At 42.9% G+C, this 18165-nt stretch overlaps 1 protein-coding gene across 1 annotated transcript in view; it reads right to left on the bottom strand.

Annotated features, from left to right (window-relative positions):
* Positions 1 to 515: 515 nt before the first annotated feature.
* Positions 516 to 18165, bottom strand: part of COMMD7 (COMM domain containing 7) — a 36749-nt gene continuing 19099 nt past the window's right edge. The window contains exons 2-9 of the mRNA XM_056547524.1: positions 11107 to 11160; positions 10895 to 10997; positions 8955 to 9011; positions 8390 to 8427; positions 6529 to 6619; positions 6402 to 6451; positions 5574 to 5622; positions 516 to 778 (exon numbers count right to left, since the gene is read on the bottom strand). Coding sequence (XP_056403499.1) covers positions 702 to 778; positions 5574 to 5622; positions 6402 to 6451; positions 6529 to 6619; positions 8390 to 8427; positions 8955 to 9011; positions 10895 to 10997; positions 11107 to 11160 — 519 coding nt within the window. The 3' untranslated portion in view covers positions 516 to 701. The remainder of the gene's footprint in view (positions 779 to 5573; positions 5623 to 6401; positions 6452 to 6528; positions 6620 to 8389; positions 8428 to 8954; positions 9012 to 10894; positions 10998 to 11106; positions 11161 to 18165) is intronic.

Below are 18165 nucleotides of genomic sequence, written 5' to 3'. Positions count from 1 at the left end.
GACTGTCGGATATGTGCACTGCTTCTTCATTTAACAGTATGGGCTGGAAGAAGATAGCCCACTGCTCAGCTTTTTTTGAGCATACCAGCATTTTAACAGGGGACATGGGACCTGTGATTTTTGGAAGTCCCAGCAGTTATTCCCCCCGATCAGACACTCGCCATCTTCCCTGTGTACAGGTAACGAGTGTTGTTGATAGGAAACCCCCTACGTCACACCCCCTCCCACAGACATGAATGGAGGGGGTGTGACGCGACGTCTCTGAGACAGATAGGGGATAGGATGTACAAAGCCGGAATACCCCTTTAAGAAAAGGCATAGTCACAGCTTAACATAAGGCCTTGCTGCAGTTTTTCCTGTGCATTTTTGAGAATTTGTCTTTAAGAACCTTTTCCCTGGTTTGAGGCATGTACAGGGAGCAGTAGTGCAGTGTGGCTGAGCCTTCCATGGTAAGTGCTGTATATAAAATTACTTAGAGTAGGTATAATTTACACATAATGAATGGCAGACACTAGTTTACCACACAAAATAAAGAGTAATGTTTTATTGTGGGTGCATCAGCGCAGTGTATGAATAGTCTATATACATCATCTGCTATATCCCTTTACCAGGGGACTACCCCCTAACTGGAGCTGGAACTTAGTGCAGCCACAAGGGGAGCCAAACGGCACCTTCATCAAGAACCCGTAACGCACGCTGTGTCACGTGAAACATTCCAAGCTGCTTTTTGCACGTTCCATCTCATGTAGGAAACTGTAAAACTGTGGCAGCGTCAGCTCTGAAACAAAACACACATTATTATTAAGGTGACAGCAAATAGATCTTGAAAACAGGGAGAAACTCAAACACTTGCTCTAACATTCTGTTAACAAGGTTGAAAACCTCTTATGACCTTGTAATCTGATGGATTGATACAACTTATCAGTAACCCTCTAACTCTGTGGTCATAAAGAGGAGTGCAGGAAGGGAACTGTGTGGCTCTACAGTTACAGCCACCCAGTCCTCTCTATCCCCTCCCAGCAATCTACCATTGTGCAGAAAACTGTGCGGCTGTGCAGCTGAAGAGCCCTCTCTCTCTCACTCCCTGCACTCATCTCTATGATCATAGTAAGATCTGTGTGGACCTACAGTTACAGCCACCCAGTCCTCTCTATCCCCTCCCAGCACTCTACCATTGTGCAGAAAACTGTGCGGCTGTGCAGCTGAAGAGCCCTCTCTATCTCACTCCCTGCACTCATCTCTATGATCATAGTGAGATCTGTGTGGACCTACAGTTCCAGCCGCTCAGTCCTCTATATCCCCTCCCAGAACTCATCTATATAATTGTACAGAAACAAAATGTCCTCTCTATTACTCTCCCTGAACTCATCTCTATGATCATAGTAAGATCTGTGAGACCCAACAGTTACAGCCGCACAGTCCCCTCCCTGCATCTTTATAATCAGTGCACAGAGGGAACCAGAAGTTATAGACGGAACCTGGAGTGTTAAATATGCACTGACCTATTTACTGTGTTATAGACCACCTGGTATATTGACATTAACCCCTTCTCACTATATGATCAATATATATATTGGATATATGGTAGGAGGGTGATTAGGGCTCCCTGGCAAATATCATACATAGTCAGGCTCCAGCCACAATTGTCAAGAGCGGAGCTGTGCTCAGTTACTGGCAATAAACCCTGTGGATGCTGCAGTCAGTAGTGACCCCTGCATCTACAGGATTGAAAGAGGGAGGGAGCTCCTCCCATAGGCCTTCGGCAATGGCTGGGGTGGTTGCCATGGCAGCCAAAGTGAGACCCACACCGACTGAAAGGCTAATTGTCAGCATGTATATTAAAGTGTATAGTACATAGTAGTACAGATGTACTGCTGTGTACTATACAAGTGACCAGACAAATAAACAATCGCAGCTTTGGGTACCCTAAGGCGACAAAGAAAAGTAAAAAAACTGTCCCTTTCACTAAAAGGGGCCTCAATTAATAAAATTATTTAAAAAAAAAAAACAAACAAAAAAAAAACATATACAATAGGTATTCCTTTAGACCCATACTATAAAATTTTATTCAGGGGAAGAAAAAAAAAATGATGATGATTTTGCTCACCCCGCCTCCAAAAGAACTGAAATAAAAATAATCAAAAAGGTGACAAGTAGCACAAAAAAATAAATAAATAAATAAATAAAACTACTGCTCATCCCACAAAAAACGAGCCCTCACACAACTTAGTTGGGCAAAAAATAATAATGTTATGGCTTTCAGAATATGGGGACAAAAAAACAAAAAAGTTATTTGCTTGTGAAATACTAAAAACAAACAAACAAACAAACAAACAATCTAAATTGACTATTGCTGTAAGGCTAGGTTCACATGGCCGTTCTCTCCTGTCCCTCTATTCTCCTGGCATTGCTGCCAAACGGACCATACTAACAAATGGATGCAAAAGAATGCAAACTGATGCCATTTGTTATTTTAGGGCTCGTTCACACGGCCATCTGCCCCTGTTAATAAATGCCCGTTATCAATCCGTTTGAAAAATTATCAAACGGGTTGCAAACGGCTGTAAAATAATCCCATTGATGTCAATGGGAGTTTTTTTTTTTTTTACAATCCTTTATCACCCGTTTGCTTCATGTTCCATTTTTTTTTGACGGGGGGAAAAGACGGTGCATGCAGTATTTTTTCTCCTGTCAAAAATAACGGAATAGAAACAGATATTATAAATTTAACATTGAAGTCTATGGCAGACAGATGAGCCTTTAATGTCAAACATTTGCACCTGGTTTATAATATCCGTTATTACTTCTTAGCATGCTTAGAAGAGGTGAAATCAGCAGACTCCTGCAGTGTTGTGGGACTACTACTACTCCCATCATGGAACAGACTTGTTTCCATGATGGTAGTAATAGTTCCACCAGCTGCAGGAGTCTGCGGGTGGCTGGGGAGACTACATTAGTGCTTGTACTACTACCCCATCATAGAAAAAAAGTCTGTTCCATGTTGGGGGTAGTAGTACAGGGGCTGAGGGATTGATTGCACCGGGTTTCACTTCTGAGACCCAGTGCAATAAGAAGTTATTAAGCAGGGAAGCGGGCAGCATGCTCCGCTCCTCTGCGATGTACAGGGTGGGCCATTTCTATGGATACACCTTAATAAAATGGGAGTGGTTGGTGATATTAACTTCCTGTTTGTGGCAGATTAGTATATGTGAGGGGGGAAACTTTTCAAGATGGGTGGTGACCATGGCGGCCATTTTGAAGTTGGCCATTTTGAATCCAACTTTAGTCTTTTCAATAGGAAGAGGGTCATGTGACATCAGACTTATTGGAAATTTTACAATAAAAACAATGATGTGCTTGGTTTTAACATAACTTTATTCTTTCATGAGTTATTTACAAGTTTCTGACCACTTATAAAATGTGTTCAATGTGCTGCCTATTGTGTTGGATTGTCAATGCAACCCTCTTCTCCCACTCTTCACACACTGATAGCAACACCGCAGGAGAACTGCTAGCACAGGCTTCCAGTATCCGTATACACTGCTATATACTACTATATACACCGCAGGAGAAATGCTAGCACAGGCTTCCAGTATCCGTAGTTTCAGGTGCTGCACAATGGGCAAAACAAAAATTGGAACAGGACCCTCAGTTTACGCAGAAGATTTTGTTCAGTGATGAGACAAACTTTTATGTTAATGGTGAAGTTAACAAACAAAACCACCGCTATTGGTCTGACACTAACCCACATTGGATAGATCCCTCTAAGACTGTTGGAACACAAAAATTTATGGTATGGTGTGGTATATGGGGTACAAAGATAGTGGGGCCATTCTTCATTAATGGAAACCTCAAGGCCACTGGATATGTGAAATTGCTACATGATGATGTTTCCCTCTTTATGCACTGAAGCTGGCACGTTCCCTTAGTTTTTCCAGCAAGATGGTGACCACCACATTTTGGGTGTCAGGTCCGAGCATTCCTAGATGAACAGTTTCCTGGAAAGTGGATTGGTCGTCGTGGGCGAGTTGAATGGCCCCCAAGGTCTCCCGATCTGACCCCCTTAGACTTTTATCTTTGGGGTCATCTGACGGCAATTGTCTATGCTGTGAAGATACGAGATGTGCAGCACCTGAAACTACGGATACTGGAAGCCTGTGCTAGCATTTCTCTTGCAGTGTTGCTATCAGTGTGTGAAGAGTGGGAGACGAGGGTTGCATTGACAATCCAACACAATGGGCAGCACATTGAACACATTTTATAAATGGTCAGAAACTTGTAAATAACTCATGAAAGAATAAAGTTACGTTAAAACCAAGCACATCATTGATTTTCTTGTGAAATTCCCAATAAGTTTGATGTGTCACATGACCCTCTTCCTATTGAAAAAACAAAAGTTGGATTCAAAATGGCCAACTTCAAAATGGCCACCATGGTCACCACCCATCTTGAAAAGTTTCCCCCCTCACATATACTAATGTACCACAAACAGGAAGTTAATATCACCAACCATTCCCATTTGATTAAGGTGTATCCATATAAATGGTCCACCCTGTATATACTGTGCTTTTACTTTCATTTTTAAATCCCCCGCCCGGAGCCGGGGAGCCATTCAGGGCTCCTGGCGGGGTTTTTAAAAGCGCTGTGGGAGGCAGACATATAGCGCTATATATCTAGCCCCCTAGCACATCTATAATGTGCCCCCCTGCAGCGCATTTATCATGATATGCCGCTACAGCACATTTATAATGTACCCCCACAGGGCATTTATCAATGTAAACAAGCCCTAGTTGTTTTGACCCGTAAAGATAGCATGTTATTTATACTGCACAGTGAACACTAGAGATGAGCGAACTTACAGTAAATTTGATTCGTCACAAACTTCTCGGCTCGGCAGTTGATGCCTTTTCCTGCATAAATTAGTTCAGCTTTCCGGTGGGCTGGAAAAGGTGGATACAGTCCTAGGAGACTCTTTCCTAGGAATGTATCCACCTTTTCCAGCCCACCGGAGCACCTGAAAGCTGAACTAATTTACACAGGATAAGTCATCAACTGCCGAGCCGAGAAGTTAATGACGAATCGAATTTACTGTAAATTCGCTCATCTCTAGTGAACACAAAAAAAAATAACAATACATTTTTTTCTGTTCACCTCCACATACAATTTTTAGAGAAAAAAAAATCTAAATGTCTTATGTACATTAAAAAGAAAAAAAAAAAAAAACTACAGCTTATCCTGCAACTACAGCTCAACCCCACACTGTCAACAGAAAAAAAAGGCTGTCATAAAAAAATAGGTTAAAATTGAGAATTTGTTGAGACTTTTGTCACTGGTTTTACAACTATAGATAAAGTGACAGAAGCACATTAACCCTTTTCCTGCCCTAGATTACCAGAATTGCAGACATGAACCACTTCTTTGCTCTACTCAGTCACACTGCAAACTTACTTTCTATGGTTGCAATGCAATCTTTACGTTCATTCAATATATGCCCCTATACTTCTGGTGCCAGGAGGATAGGATCTTTCTCCAACAAGGAGTGCTCAATAAATGCATTTATCTAATATACTCACCCACATAGACTGGTTCCAACTGGTTGCCTTTTTTAATAACCATCTTTAGCTGAGAGAGAAATAAAATTTACTTTAGAATTTTTAAAAATTTAGAAAATAACTAAGGTTTTGTTTCGTGAACTGTGGGGGAAAGGTCCAAATGCCCTGCTTCCCTTTACAAAGCCACAGTTACAAAAAAAATACAAAATGCTACTTAACTACAGATGCAACTAAGGGCCCCTATTAAACGACCCAACCAAAGGCAGCATAAGAACGTCAATCAATGAGATCGGCGATCATCTGCAGAGCCTTCACAAGGCTCAATCAATCGTTACGCCCATCAAATTCATTGTTCTGACAGGTCCATGTATGTATATGTCCATATATGTAATAACTATGTTTTTATGGGCTCTACAAATTATTCAATCATCCACAAACAAACGTTTTTTTTATTTGTCGGCCGATCGGTTTTTATACAGGCCAATTACTGGAAATTAGTGTTTGTCTGATAATCGGCCCATGTAGAAGGGCTTTAGGAGAAGGCTACTCTATGTGACTGGAAGCCATCCCTCCTTATGGTGGCTGCAGGTACTTAGAATTCTATCACACCTATATATGATGGAACACAGGACATTAAGATTTTTATTTAGTAAAAATAGAGTTCTTATACCCTAGGGGCAGAGCAGTTATTACATAAAGGACCATTGGCCACCTTAATACATTAAGCACTCATGGGTTCTCAAATAACCCAAATAGTATGTGCATCCCTGCACTTGAAATGTAAAACAAAATTGGTTTATACCTAAAGGATACAAATAAGAAAAGGATAAAAAATAACCTGCTATCTACCTGCAGGAATATGGTTCCAGCTTTCTCCAACTCGCTGCTTGCTGCAGTCACTACGACAAAAAGGGATGGTCACCACTTAGTTATATGAACAGCAGACACAGTAGCAGGATTGGTTTCTATTACTTACCTCCGAACTTCCACTCCATGTCCATCAGCTGGTTAATACTAAGTGTTCGCCCGACCGCTAACCGCGTGAGAACTGCTGCATCACTGCGCCACTGCAAGGGATGCAACAACAAACCTTAAAACTGGTAAATATTTGCTGATCATTTATTTTCTATTTTCCATTTAAGGCAACGGGTCCATGTTTTTACCATCCAAATAATGGAAATAAGGTTCTTTATAGGGACTGCATCACCTTGACAACATTTATCCAAATGTCCTGTTAATGCATATGGACATCCCTGGGGAATACCCCACTAGGAACCTCTCTCAATACCATCATGCATTCTATGGCTGCACATTTCTCCTGTAGGGGACACTGCAGGAACACAGCAGCCTCTGCCATGCAATCAGAGACTGCAGAATATGCATTGGGTAACAGCTAGATTACATTTTAAGTAGTTGATCTGTTATCCCCTAGTCTCATCAGCACCACAATGGGGTTTCTCGACCCCTGGGAGCTTGCAGGACATGGAAATACTTCAATGAATATTAAAATTAACTAATTAGTAACAACTCGCCCTTGATAATATAGGAAGGAGACTCCCTTAGGACAGGGAGTAATTCTAAAGTAATTTAACAAGACAGGGAAGTTTGTGCTGCTGATGGAACTAACGGAAAACACGACTGACATACCTGCAACGGACCCTAATATTTCTTGTATCTCCTGACCATTAGCACCGATTAAGCTATATCTCATTTTACTCTGGTTCACTCACACACTATAACCCTGTGTATTGGCCTTAGTGAGGGTGAACCAGCTATCAGTTTCCCTTTAAGTACTTAACCATCCCTAGCATCCCGCAGTAGAACAATAATGGGGAACAGTGTTCCTAAAGTTGCAGCGTTACTGTTGTCTACAGAGGCACCTGGGCAGTGTGTGCTCTGTGATTCGCTGGCCACGGCGGGACATCACTGCTTCCGTAGACAACAGTCATGCTAAATCTTCAGAAAGACAATCATCTAGGGGTATCGGAGCAGGACACTATTAGGTACTGCGGGAGCACTGGAGGTAAGTATACATAAAATTTTTTAAATCCAACACAATAGCCATAATTAGAAAAAAAAAACCCTACTGCAAGAGTTCTTCTTTAAGAACTGATATATCTTTACCAAAGGGACCAAATTTTTCTCAGCCCAAGATGTGGGTACAGCGCTAGTGGAGAGGGAACTGGTAAATTCAGGGAGTTCTAGACCACCTCTAAAGGAGATCCAGACAACCTTAGGGGGGCCCAGACAAATCCTAGGCGCCAGGTCACCATGATGACTAAGAATTTTGGCAGAGGGCTGATCCCCTTTGTTTTTAGCGCTAAGCCGCCTTTGCCGAAAGTGATGCTTCTCAGTGCTGCCCATGGCGCTGGCTAGCAGTAGCTCCTCCTGCACTCTCTCATTTCGAGGCTCCTGTGCTGCTGCATCTAACATTGCAAGAGGTTGGGTGCGCTGCCGGAAAGAAGCTGAAATGGTAGAGGAGGGTGTGCCTTGGCCCTCAGTCTGTGTGCACTCCTCCTACATGGAAATCTAGGGGAGGAAAGTAGTCATCAGGAGGAGAGCACTCTGCACTGCTGCCACGAACCAGGTGTGCACTGCCATGTGTGTGGAGAAGGACTGTACATCCAGCAGGGTGTTCTGCCCCTGCCTTGCAGCCTGCCACCTGTAACAATTCTGCCCCGCCAGTTTTGGGCTCCTGCTGCACCTCCTGTCTTGCCTCCCTTCACTGTGTCATCCTCCCAACAAAAAAATTACTAATATTCATTACATATTTCTACAACCTGCAAGCTCACAGAGGCGGAGACACCCCAATTTATTCCACAATATTTTCTCCTCACCTTGTCTGCAAAAAGCCTGGCCTTCTCCTCATCCAGCCCTGTACAAAAAATACAAGATGTGAATTACCTCAAGTATCACGGCCACAGAGGAGACAGCTTAAAACAATGGAGGGGAATTTATCAAGCTGTTTAGACAGCTTTTTTCGTATAAATTTGTTGCAGGAAAACTCACAGGCAGGTCCCTTGTGACTTTTACAGCGACATTTTATTTACACTGTTTAATTTTTCTGACCATGAAGTGATCTGATTTAAATCAATCACTTTGTGCAGTGGTCACTAATTTATCATGTGCGACTTTTCGCAGAAAGTCGCACTGACCAGATATAGAAGAAATCACAGGGCAATTCAACCCTGCCCTATATCACTCCATGCAACAATTGTATTAAGGTCTGTGCGACTTAATACAATTGTTGCACGGTCTGGGAAATTTAACCAGAGAAGTTCAGTGAACATTTATCAAAATTCATGCACCAATTGATAAATTTGGCGCATGGTCGACACTTTTTTCATCTAAATTGAACTAAAATCAAGTTCAGTTTTTATAAATGCTCCTCAATATCCTTACCCAATACTACTAGGTCAGACTGCAAGTCCTCTGACTTCAGATTCCTCTTTAATGCAGCTTGAAATGTACGGAAACAGAAATAAGAAAAAATTAGTTAAGAGTGCAGCTACGCCATAACTGCAGGACTTTCACACATACAAACAAGTGACCCCTTTATTGGCACCATCTAGTGTTGGACCTCTTTTGGCCTTCAGAACTTCCACCAAGTGACAAAGTGTTCTACAGAAATATCAACCCATGTGGACAGGATCGCTTCTCGCTGTTCTAACTGCACATTAGATTGACATACTGACATGCTCAGAGCAGCCCATTCTACCTTTTCCCAGAGATGTCTAAGGGTAGGTCACACGTGCTGTATTTTGCTTCTGCATATTTTTCTACCCATTGAGTTCAATGAGTAGCAGAATCAGCTGCGCATTTTGCTACCTATTGACGTTAACGGGTAGGAAAATACGCAGCACCAAATACAGCACATGTGACCCTACCCTAAAGCTGTAAAATCTGGATACTTTTATGGCCCGGGGAGCATGGAAAATTCATGGTTATGTGCCTGGAGCCAATAGCCAAAATGACTGTAAGACCCTGGTGCATGGTCCTGTTCGATCTCTCCTTCCACCAGAGGGTAAACAGCAGTCATGAAGTGATAAGTGATTGACCACTTTCCAAACATCTTTCAAAAGGTATTAAAGGAGCCAGAGTGCATCAGGATAACATTTCCACTACCATTAGGCCCCCTCCGTCAGTTTGAACTGTTCACACCTGAAAGGTGCAAAATTCTGCCCCTCATCAACCTGGTGCCAGAAAGATCTGGATCCATCTGTCCAGGCTATGTTTTCCACTGCTTAGTAAAATATTTTTTGCTTTTCTGACCACTGGAGTCTTACCTTTCCTTGTCCCTTAAAGGGGTTTCTCCGTTGAAAAAGTTTTTTTTTTTTTTTTTAAAATCTACTGGTGCCAGAAAGTTAAACAGATTTGTAAATTACTTCTATTAAAAAATCTTTACCCTTCCAGTTCTTATTAGCAGCTGTATGCAACAGGAAATTCTTTTATTTTTGTCTTGTCCACAGTGATCTCTGCTGACACCTCTGTCATTGTCAGGAACTGTCCAGAGCAGCATAGGTTTGCAATGGGGATTTTCTCCTGCTCTGGACAGTTCCTGATACAGGCATCAGATATCAGCAGAGAGCACTGTGGACAAGCCAAAAAAAAAATTAAAAAAGAAAATAATTTCCTCTGTAGCATACAGCTGGTAAAAAGTACTGGAAGGGTAAAGATTTTTTAATAGAAGTAATTTACAAATCTGTTTACCATTCTGGAAACAGTTGATTTAAAAAAACAAATGTTTTCCACCAGGGTACCCCTCTAAGCACAATGGTGTGGGGCCTGTCTGATGTTATAGGACTTCTGTGTTAAATAGTGGAGAGATTGAGTTGGGACACATTAGTTGGACACCATTGGTATTTGGTTGCAGCCAAAAGCTGTTAGGGCATGACAGGAGTTGTAGTTTTGCAACAGTCCAGTGCAACATGGCCCATTATAGCTGCTCTTCATTCATAAAATTGTTTTTATGATTACAGACTACAAAAAGGTGTAGTCTGATCCTACCATCATGTGTTCCTCCACTGACACTGCATTTCTTTAAAAGTAATAGAGCGGGCAGAGGGAAAAGTATCACATGACTGTAGGATCATACTACACAGGGAATGTTTATAGTCTGTTACCATGAAGAAACATAGGTCCGCATAGGTGCTGTACAAACAAAACATCAGTTTTATCAAATAAAAATGTAACTATTTTGCACAATTTTTAATTGTAATACAAATCCTTTGCACCTTGAAAATAGGACCCCATAAATAACAGACACATGAGGGGAACATTTACCATGCTGCAGAAAAGAGAACAGGGCACACAGACCCTGCAGATTTTATACATTGTCTCACCATTCAGAACAAGCAGGATGCTCCTTACAATACTTTTTAAGGGGCCCAGGCTGATCCCATTGTCTTTAGCAAAATCTTCCAGTTGAGAAGTGAAGAGATCCACCTGCAGCAAAAGAAAAAAAAATAACCAAATGACATCTGCCCTGCAAGACGACATGTGAGAGGAAGGGAAGGGGGAGGCATAGCGCACCTAGAACTGGAACTGAACGTACCTCCTTCTGTTCTTTTAAAAAGGAAAATATCAGTGAGGAGAGACGAGACACCTGCTGTAGATGAAGAAGAAAAAAGACTAAGTAGTAGTGAGAGTGGAGCACAATAAATAAAGTAAGGTAGGTGACTGAAGCTTTTACTCCAGATGTATACCATACAGAGCTGCATATACTCATTACTCTGCTAGTGGAGTCACTCTGGCATCTCAACTTCCACATTCAGCCATCGCAGCTTCCAGATACATTACATTGCTTTCCCTGGACTGATCCTGAGTTAGATCCAGTATTATACTCCAGAGCTGTACTCACTATTCTGCTTGTGGAGTCACTGTGTACATACATTACATTACTTATCCTGTACTGATCCTGAGTTATATCCTGTATTATACGCCAGAGCTGTACTCACTATTCTGCTGGTGAGGTCACTGTGTACATACATTACTTATCCTGTACTGATCCTGAGTTATATCCTGTATTATACGCCAGAGCTGTACTCACTATTCTGCTGGTGAGGTCACTGTGTACATACATTACATTACTTATCCTGTACTGATCCTGAGTTATATCCTGTATTATACGCCAGAGCTGTACTCCCTATTCTGCTGGTGGAGTCACTGTATACATACATCACATTACTTATCCTGTACTGATCCTGAGTTATATCCTGTATTATACACCAGAGCTGTACTCACTATTCTGCTGGTGGGGTCACTGTGTACATACATTACATTATTTATCCTCTACTGATCCTGAGTTATATCCTGTATTATACTCCAGATCTGTACTCACTATTCTGCTAGTGGAGTCACTGGCCCTCATTTATTTAGAAAATCGGGTTGTAAGTCTATGTTGCTTTCTTACCCGACTGCTTTTTTCCCCTGGTATTTATTATTATGTTGCATCCTGTTTGTCGCACGTGCGCTTTGTTGGTTTTGGTTTCCAACTCCTCTGAGCTGTCGGGAAAAATCCACAACAATTCAACAAATTCGGGTTGGAAATCTTTATAAATACGTGGGAAAGCTCAGAAATGTCGGGTTACGCCCCTTTTTCGGGTTTGGGAGAATCCACATCGGGTCCGTTGGGAAAAAATGTCACATCGTGTCGCAGACTGGAGTACGATGTGTGCGACATGGCGCAGACAAAGATGCGACAAAAAAACCCGACAAAAGAAGTCGGGTTTAGAATAGCAAATGAGGGCCACTGTGTACATACATTAAATTACTTATCCTGTACTGATCCTGCGTTATATCCTGTATTATACTCCAGAGCTGTACTCACTATTCTGCTGGTGAGGTCACTGTGTACATACATTACATTACTTACCCTGTACTGATCCTGAGTTATATCCTGTAGATCTTTTATTTAAAAATATAAAACATTACAACAATTATAAACAGACACCATAACAATAATACAAACAACATACCATATATACAAGTAATGAGTCCATATAAGTCCTTAACCCCTTGGGGATGGAGCCCATTATAACCCTAAGGGCGGGAGCATTTTTTGCAAATCTGACCACTTTCACTTTATGCATTAACCCCTTCCCGCAGAATGTCATATATAAACGCCGGGTTGTGCAGTGCGTTCGTGCATCCCAGCGTTTATAAATGACATTCAGTTAACCCGGCGATGCGCAGCATCGCACGGGTTAACTGGCAGAAGTCCCGCTGTTTCCAGCAGGGGACAACTTCTGCTTCACCCCCAGGACCATCCATTGATGGTCCTGGTCAGCGATCACTGTGATTGGTCCCTGTGGACCAATCACAGTGATCTGGGGTGAAAGTTCAGATCCCCCGCACTGCCCGCCCCTGGAAGTCGGGCAGAACGGGGGACGATGGCTGCGGGGGCTCGCGGGGACCTGCGGCATAGGAGGGGAACATCAGGGGACCGGCGGACTTACCTGGCGGGACCGAGGAGCAGCGGCAGGACCGGCCACGTGGACGAGCAGCGACGGGACCGGCAGGTAAGTACATGGTCCTCAGAAGCAGCAGTGAAGATCTTCACTGCTGCTTCTAGGAGTCTGAAAACTACAACTCTCAGCATGCCTAGACAGCCTTTGGCTGTCTGGGCATGCTGGGAGTTGTAGTTTTGCAACATCTGGAGGGCCCCAGTTTGGAGACCATTGTATAATGGTCTCCAATCTGTGCTCTTCCAGCTGTTGCAAAACTACAACTCCCAGCATGCACTGACTGTCCAGGCATGCTGGGAGTTTTAGTTCAGCAACATCTGGCCCTTCAGATGTTGCCGAACTACAACTCCCAGCATGCCCTTCAGCTGTCTGGGCATGCTGGGAGTTGTAGTTTTGCAACAACTGGAGACACACTAATTGGGAAACATTGTTTCTAACTCAGTGTTTCCTAACCTGTGTGCCTCCAGCTGTTGCAAAACTATAACTCCCAGCATGCACTAACAGACCATGCATGCTAGGAGTTGTAGTTTTGCAACATCTGGAGGGCCCCAGTTTGGAGACCATTGTATAATGGTCTCCAATCTGTGCTCTTCCAGCTGTTGCAAAACTACAACTCCCAGTATGCACTGACTGTCCAGGCATGCTGGGAGTTTTAGTTCAGCAACATCTGGCCCTTCAGATGTTGCCGAACTACAACTCCCAGCATGCCCTTCAGCTGTCTGGGCATGCTGGGAGTTGTAGTTTTGCAACAACTGGAGACACACTGGTTGGGAAACATTGTCTGTTTCTAACTCAGTGTTTCCTAACCTGTGTGCCTCCAGCTGTTGCAAAACTATAACTCCCAGCATGCACTAACAGACCATGCATGCTGGGAGTTGTGGTTGTGCAACAGCTGGTGCACCCCCCCCCCCCCCCCCCCCCCAGTGAATGTACAGGGTACATTCACATGGGCGAGGCTTTTACAGTGGGTTTCTCGCATTTTGAGATGCAGCAAATTTTGCGCCGGGAAACTCGCTGTAATCCCCCGCCCATGTGACTGTACCCTAAAAACACTACACTACACTAACACAAAATAAAATAAAAAGTTAAAAACACTACATATACACATACCCCTACACAGCCCCCCTCCCCCAATAAGAACGTCCGGTACGCCACTGTTTCCAAAGCAGAGCCTCCAGCTGTTGAAAAACAACAACTCCCAGTATTGCCGGACAGCCGTTGACTGTCCACGCATGCTGGGAGTTTTACAACAGCTGGAGGTACCCTGTTTGGGAATCACTGGTGTAGAATACCCCTATGTCCACCCCTATGCAAATCCCTAATTTAGGCCTCAAATGCGCACGGCGCTCTCACTTTGGAGCCCTGTCGTATTTCAAGGCAACAGTTTAGGGCGACATATGGGGTATCGCCGTACTCGGGAGAAATTACGTTATAAGGTTTGGGGGGCTTTTTCTTCTTTAACCCTTCATGAAAAGGAAATGTTGGGGTCTACACCAGAATGTTAGTGTAAAAAAATTTAATTTTTTACACTAACATGCTGATGTTGCCCTATACTTTACATTTTCACAAGAGGTAAAAGGGAAAAAAGCCCCCCAAAATTTGTAACGCAATTTCTCCTGACTACAGAGATACCTCATATGTGAGCGCAAAGTGCTCTGGGGGCGCACAACAAGGCCCAGAAGGGAGAGTGCGCCATGTACATTTGAGGTGATTTGCACAGGGGTGGCTGATTGTTACAGCGGTTTTGACAAACGCAAAAAAAACAAAACCCCACATGTGACCCCATTTCGGAAACGACACCCCTCACGGAATGTAATGAGGGGTGCAGTGAGAATTTACCCCCCACAGGTGTCTGACGGATCTTTGGAACAGTGGTCCGTGAAAATGAAAACTTGTACAGCCCACTGTTCCAAAGATCTGTCAGACACCAGTGGGGGGCAAATGTTCACTGTACCCCTTGTTACGTTCCTCAAGGGGTCTCGTTTCCACAATGGTATGCCATGTGTTTTTTTTTTTGCTGTTCTGGCACCAGAGGGGCTTCCTAAATGCGATATGCCCCCCGAGCAAAATTTGCTCTCAAAAAGCCAAATATGACTCCTTCTCTTCTGAGCATTGTAGTTCGCCCCTAGTGCACTTCAGGTCAACTTATGGGGTACCTCCATACTCAGAAGAGAAGGGGTTACAAATATTGGGGGGTATTTCCTGCTATTAACCCTTGCAAAAATGTGAAATTTGGGGGGAAACACACATTTTAGTGGAAATTTATTATTATTTTTTTTACATATGCAAAAGTCGTGAAACACCTGTGGTGTAATAAGGCTCACTTTATTCCTTATTACATTCCTCAAGGGGTCTAGTTTCCAAAATGGTATGCCATGTGTTTTTTTTTTGCTGTTCTGGCACCATAGGGGCTTCCTAAATGAGACATGCCCCCCGAGCAAAATTTGCTCTCAAAAAGCCAAATATGACTCCTTCTCTTCTGAGCATTGTAGTTCGCCCATAGTGCACTTCAGGTCAACTTATGGGGTACCTCTATACTCAGAAGAGAAGGGCTTACAAATATTGGGGGGTATTTCCTGCTATTAACCCTTGGAAAAATGTGAAATTTGGGGGGAAACACATTTTAGTGAAAAAAAAAATTTTTTTTTTTACATATGCAAAAGTCGTGAAACACCTGTGGGGTATTAAGGCTCACTTTATTCCTTGTTATGTTCCTCAAGGGGTCTAGTTTCCAAAATGGTATGCCATGTGAGGGTTTTTTGCTGTTCTGGCACCATAGGGGCTTCCTAAATGCAACATGCCCCCCAAAAACCATTTCAGAAAAACGTACTCTCCAAAATCCCCTTGTCGCTCTTTCCCTTCTGAGCCCTCTACTGCGCCCGCCGAACACTTTACATAGACATACGAGGTATGTGCTTACTCAAAAGAAATTGGGCTACAAATATAAGTATACATTTTCTCCTTTTACCCCTTGTAAAAATTCAAAAATTGGGTCTACAAGAACATGCGAGTGTAAAAAATGAAGATTGTGAATTTTCTCCTTCACTTTGCTTCTATTCCTGTGAAACACCTAAAGGGTTAAAATGATGACTGAATGTCATTTTGAATACTTTGGGGGGTGCAGTTTTTATAATGGGGTCTTTTGTGGGGTATTTCTAATATGAAGACCCTTCAAATCCACTTCAAACCTGAACTGGTCCCTGAAAAATAGTGAGTTTGAAAATTTTGTGAAAAATTGGAAAATTGCTGCTGAACTTTGAAGCCCTCTGGTGTCTTCCAAAAGTAAAAACTTGTCACTTTTATGATGCAAACATAAAGTAGACATATTGTATATGTGAATAAAAAAATTTTTTATTTGTAATATACATTTTCCTTACAAGCAGAGAGCTTCAAAGTTAGAAAAATGCAAAATTTTCAAATTTTTCATCAAATTTTAGGATTTTTCACAAGGAAAGGATGCAAGTTACCATAAAATTTTACCACTAAGTTAAAGTAGAATATGTCACGAAAAAACAATCTCGGAATCAGAATGATAACTAAAAGCATTCCAGAGCTATATATAAACCAGCAAGGGTGGGGCTTGTAACCTGTCTCCCCCCCTCCCATTGTATGTGTGCTGAGTTCACACTGGAGGCGACTGGGGAGCAGTCTGCAAGTTGGACCTTAGGCTGCTGTATATCTGGTTCCTGGTTCTATGCATCTGGCCAGGCAAAAAAGGTTAGTGGTTGGGTCCCGCATCACATGAGAAACCTTGGCGTGGTGTGCGGGCTCAGGTATGTCTTTCATATAAGGATATACTGGCTAATGTCTCATTTTTACATCAGTTTTGAGGATAAGCTAATATCATTGTATATATTTACCACAGGATTGAAACCCCACTTTTGTCCATAGGTGCGGGTCCTCTACCCCATTGTATGAGTGCACAATTGCACTTGGGGTTGAGCACCTGTTATCACCTTGAGACTACGTTGTTTTGTTTTTCAAAATACTGAGTTAGGTGACAGAACCTAACTGAAGGTATTCCAACCAGTGTGCCTCCAGCTGTTGCAAAAGTACAACTCCTCAGTACATGCTGGGAGTTGTAGTTTTGAAACAGCTGGAGGTTGGCCTCCCATGTGATTGTACAGGGTACATTCACACAGGCAGGTTTACAGTAAGTTTCCTGCGTCAAACACCTGTGGGGTGTTAAGGCTCACTATACCCCTTGTCCCGTTCCGTGAGGGGTGTAGTTTCCAAAATGGGGGTCACATGTGGGTATTTATGTTTTTGTGTTTATGTCAGAACCGCTGTAAAATCAGCCACCCCTGTGCAAATCACCAATTTAGGCCTCAAACGTACATAGTGCGCTCTCACTCCTGAGCCTTGTTGTGCGCCCGCAGAGCATTTTACGCCCACATATGGGGTATTTCCGTACTCAGGAGAAATTGCGTTACAAATTTTGGGGGTCTTTTTTTCCTTTTACTGCTTGTGAAAATAAAAAGTATACACTAACAGGCTGGTGTAGCCCCCAACTTTTCCTTTTCATAAGGGTTAAAAGGAGAAAAAGCCCACCAAAATTTGTAGTGCAATTTCTCCCGAGTACAGAAATACCCCATATGTGGCCCTAAACTGTTTCCTTGAAATACGACAGGGCTCTGAAGTGAGAGAGCACATGCACATTTGAGCAAAGGAATAGAGAGGGCGCTACCTAGCGCATTACCACTAAAAACCAGGGTGAACAGAGGTAATTACAATGCTCACCCAGACTGTTACACTCGCCAAGTGTAACAATGGAAAAAGACTTGTGTGTAAGTATGCCGGCAGCCGGTCCACCTTCAGATAGATGCACAAAGAACACAAGGAGCCTCCAAGGAGGTGGAGGACATCAGGGGGCGCTGGACACACTCGGAGGGTAGAAACAACTTTAATCACCCATCATGCACATGCGCATTTGAGGACTAAATTAAGGATTGCATAGGGGTGGACATAGGGGTATTCTACGCCAGTGATTCCCAAACAGAGTGCCTCCAGCTGTTGCTAAATTCCCAGCATGTCTGGATAGTCAGTGGCTGGAGGCTCCGTTTTGGAAACACTGCCGTACAATAGGGGGGGGGGGGGGACAGTGTAAGGGGGTGTATATGTAGTGGTTTACCCTTTATTATGTGTTA

The sequence above is a fragment of the Hyla sarda genome, chromosome 12 (assembly GCF_029499605.1).
Source record: "Hyla sarda isolate aHylSar1 chromosome 12, aHylSar1.hap1, whole genome shotgun sequence".
Classification (NCBI taxonomy): domain Eukaryota; kingdom Metazoa; phylum Chordata; class Amphibia; order Anura; family Hylidae; genus Hyla; species Hyla sarda.
Note: the sequence above shows the minus strand (reverse complement) of the source record. Positions and strands in the feature narration are given on the sequence as shown.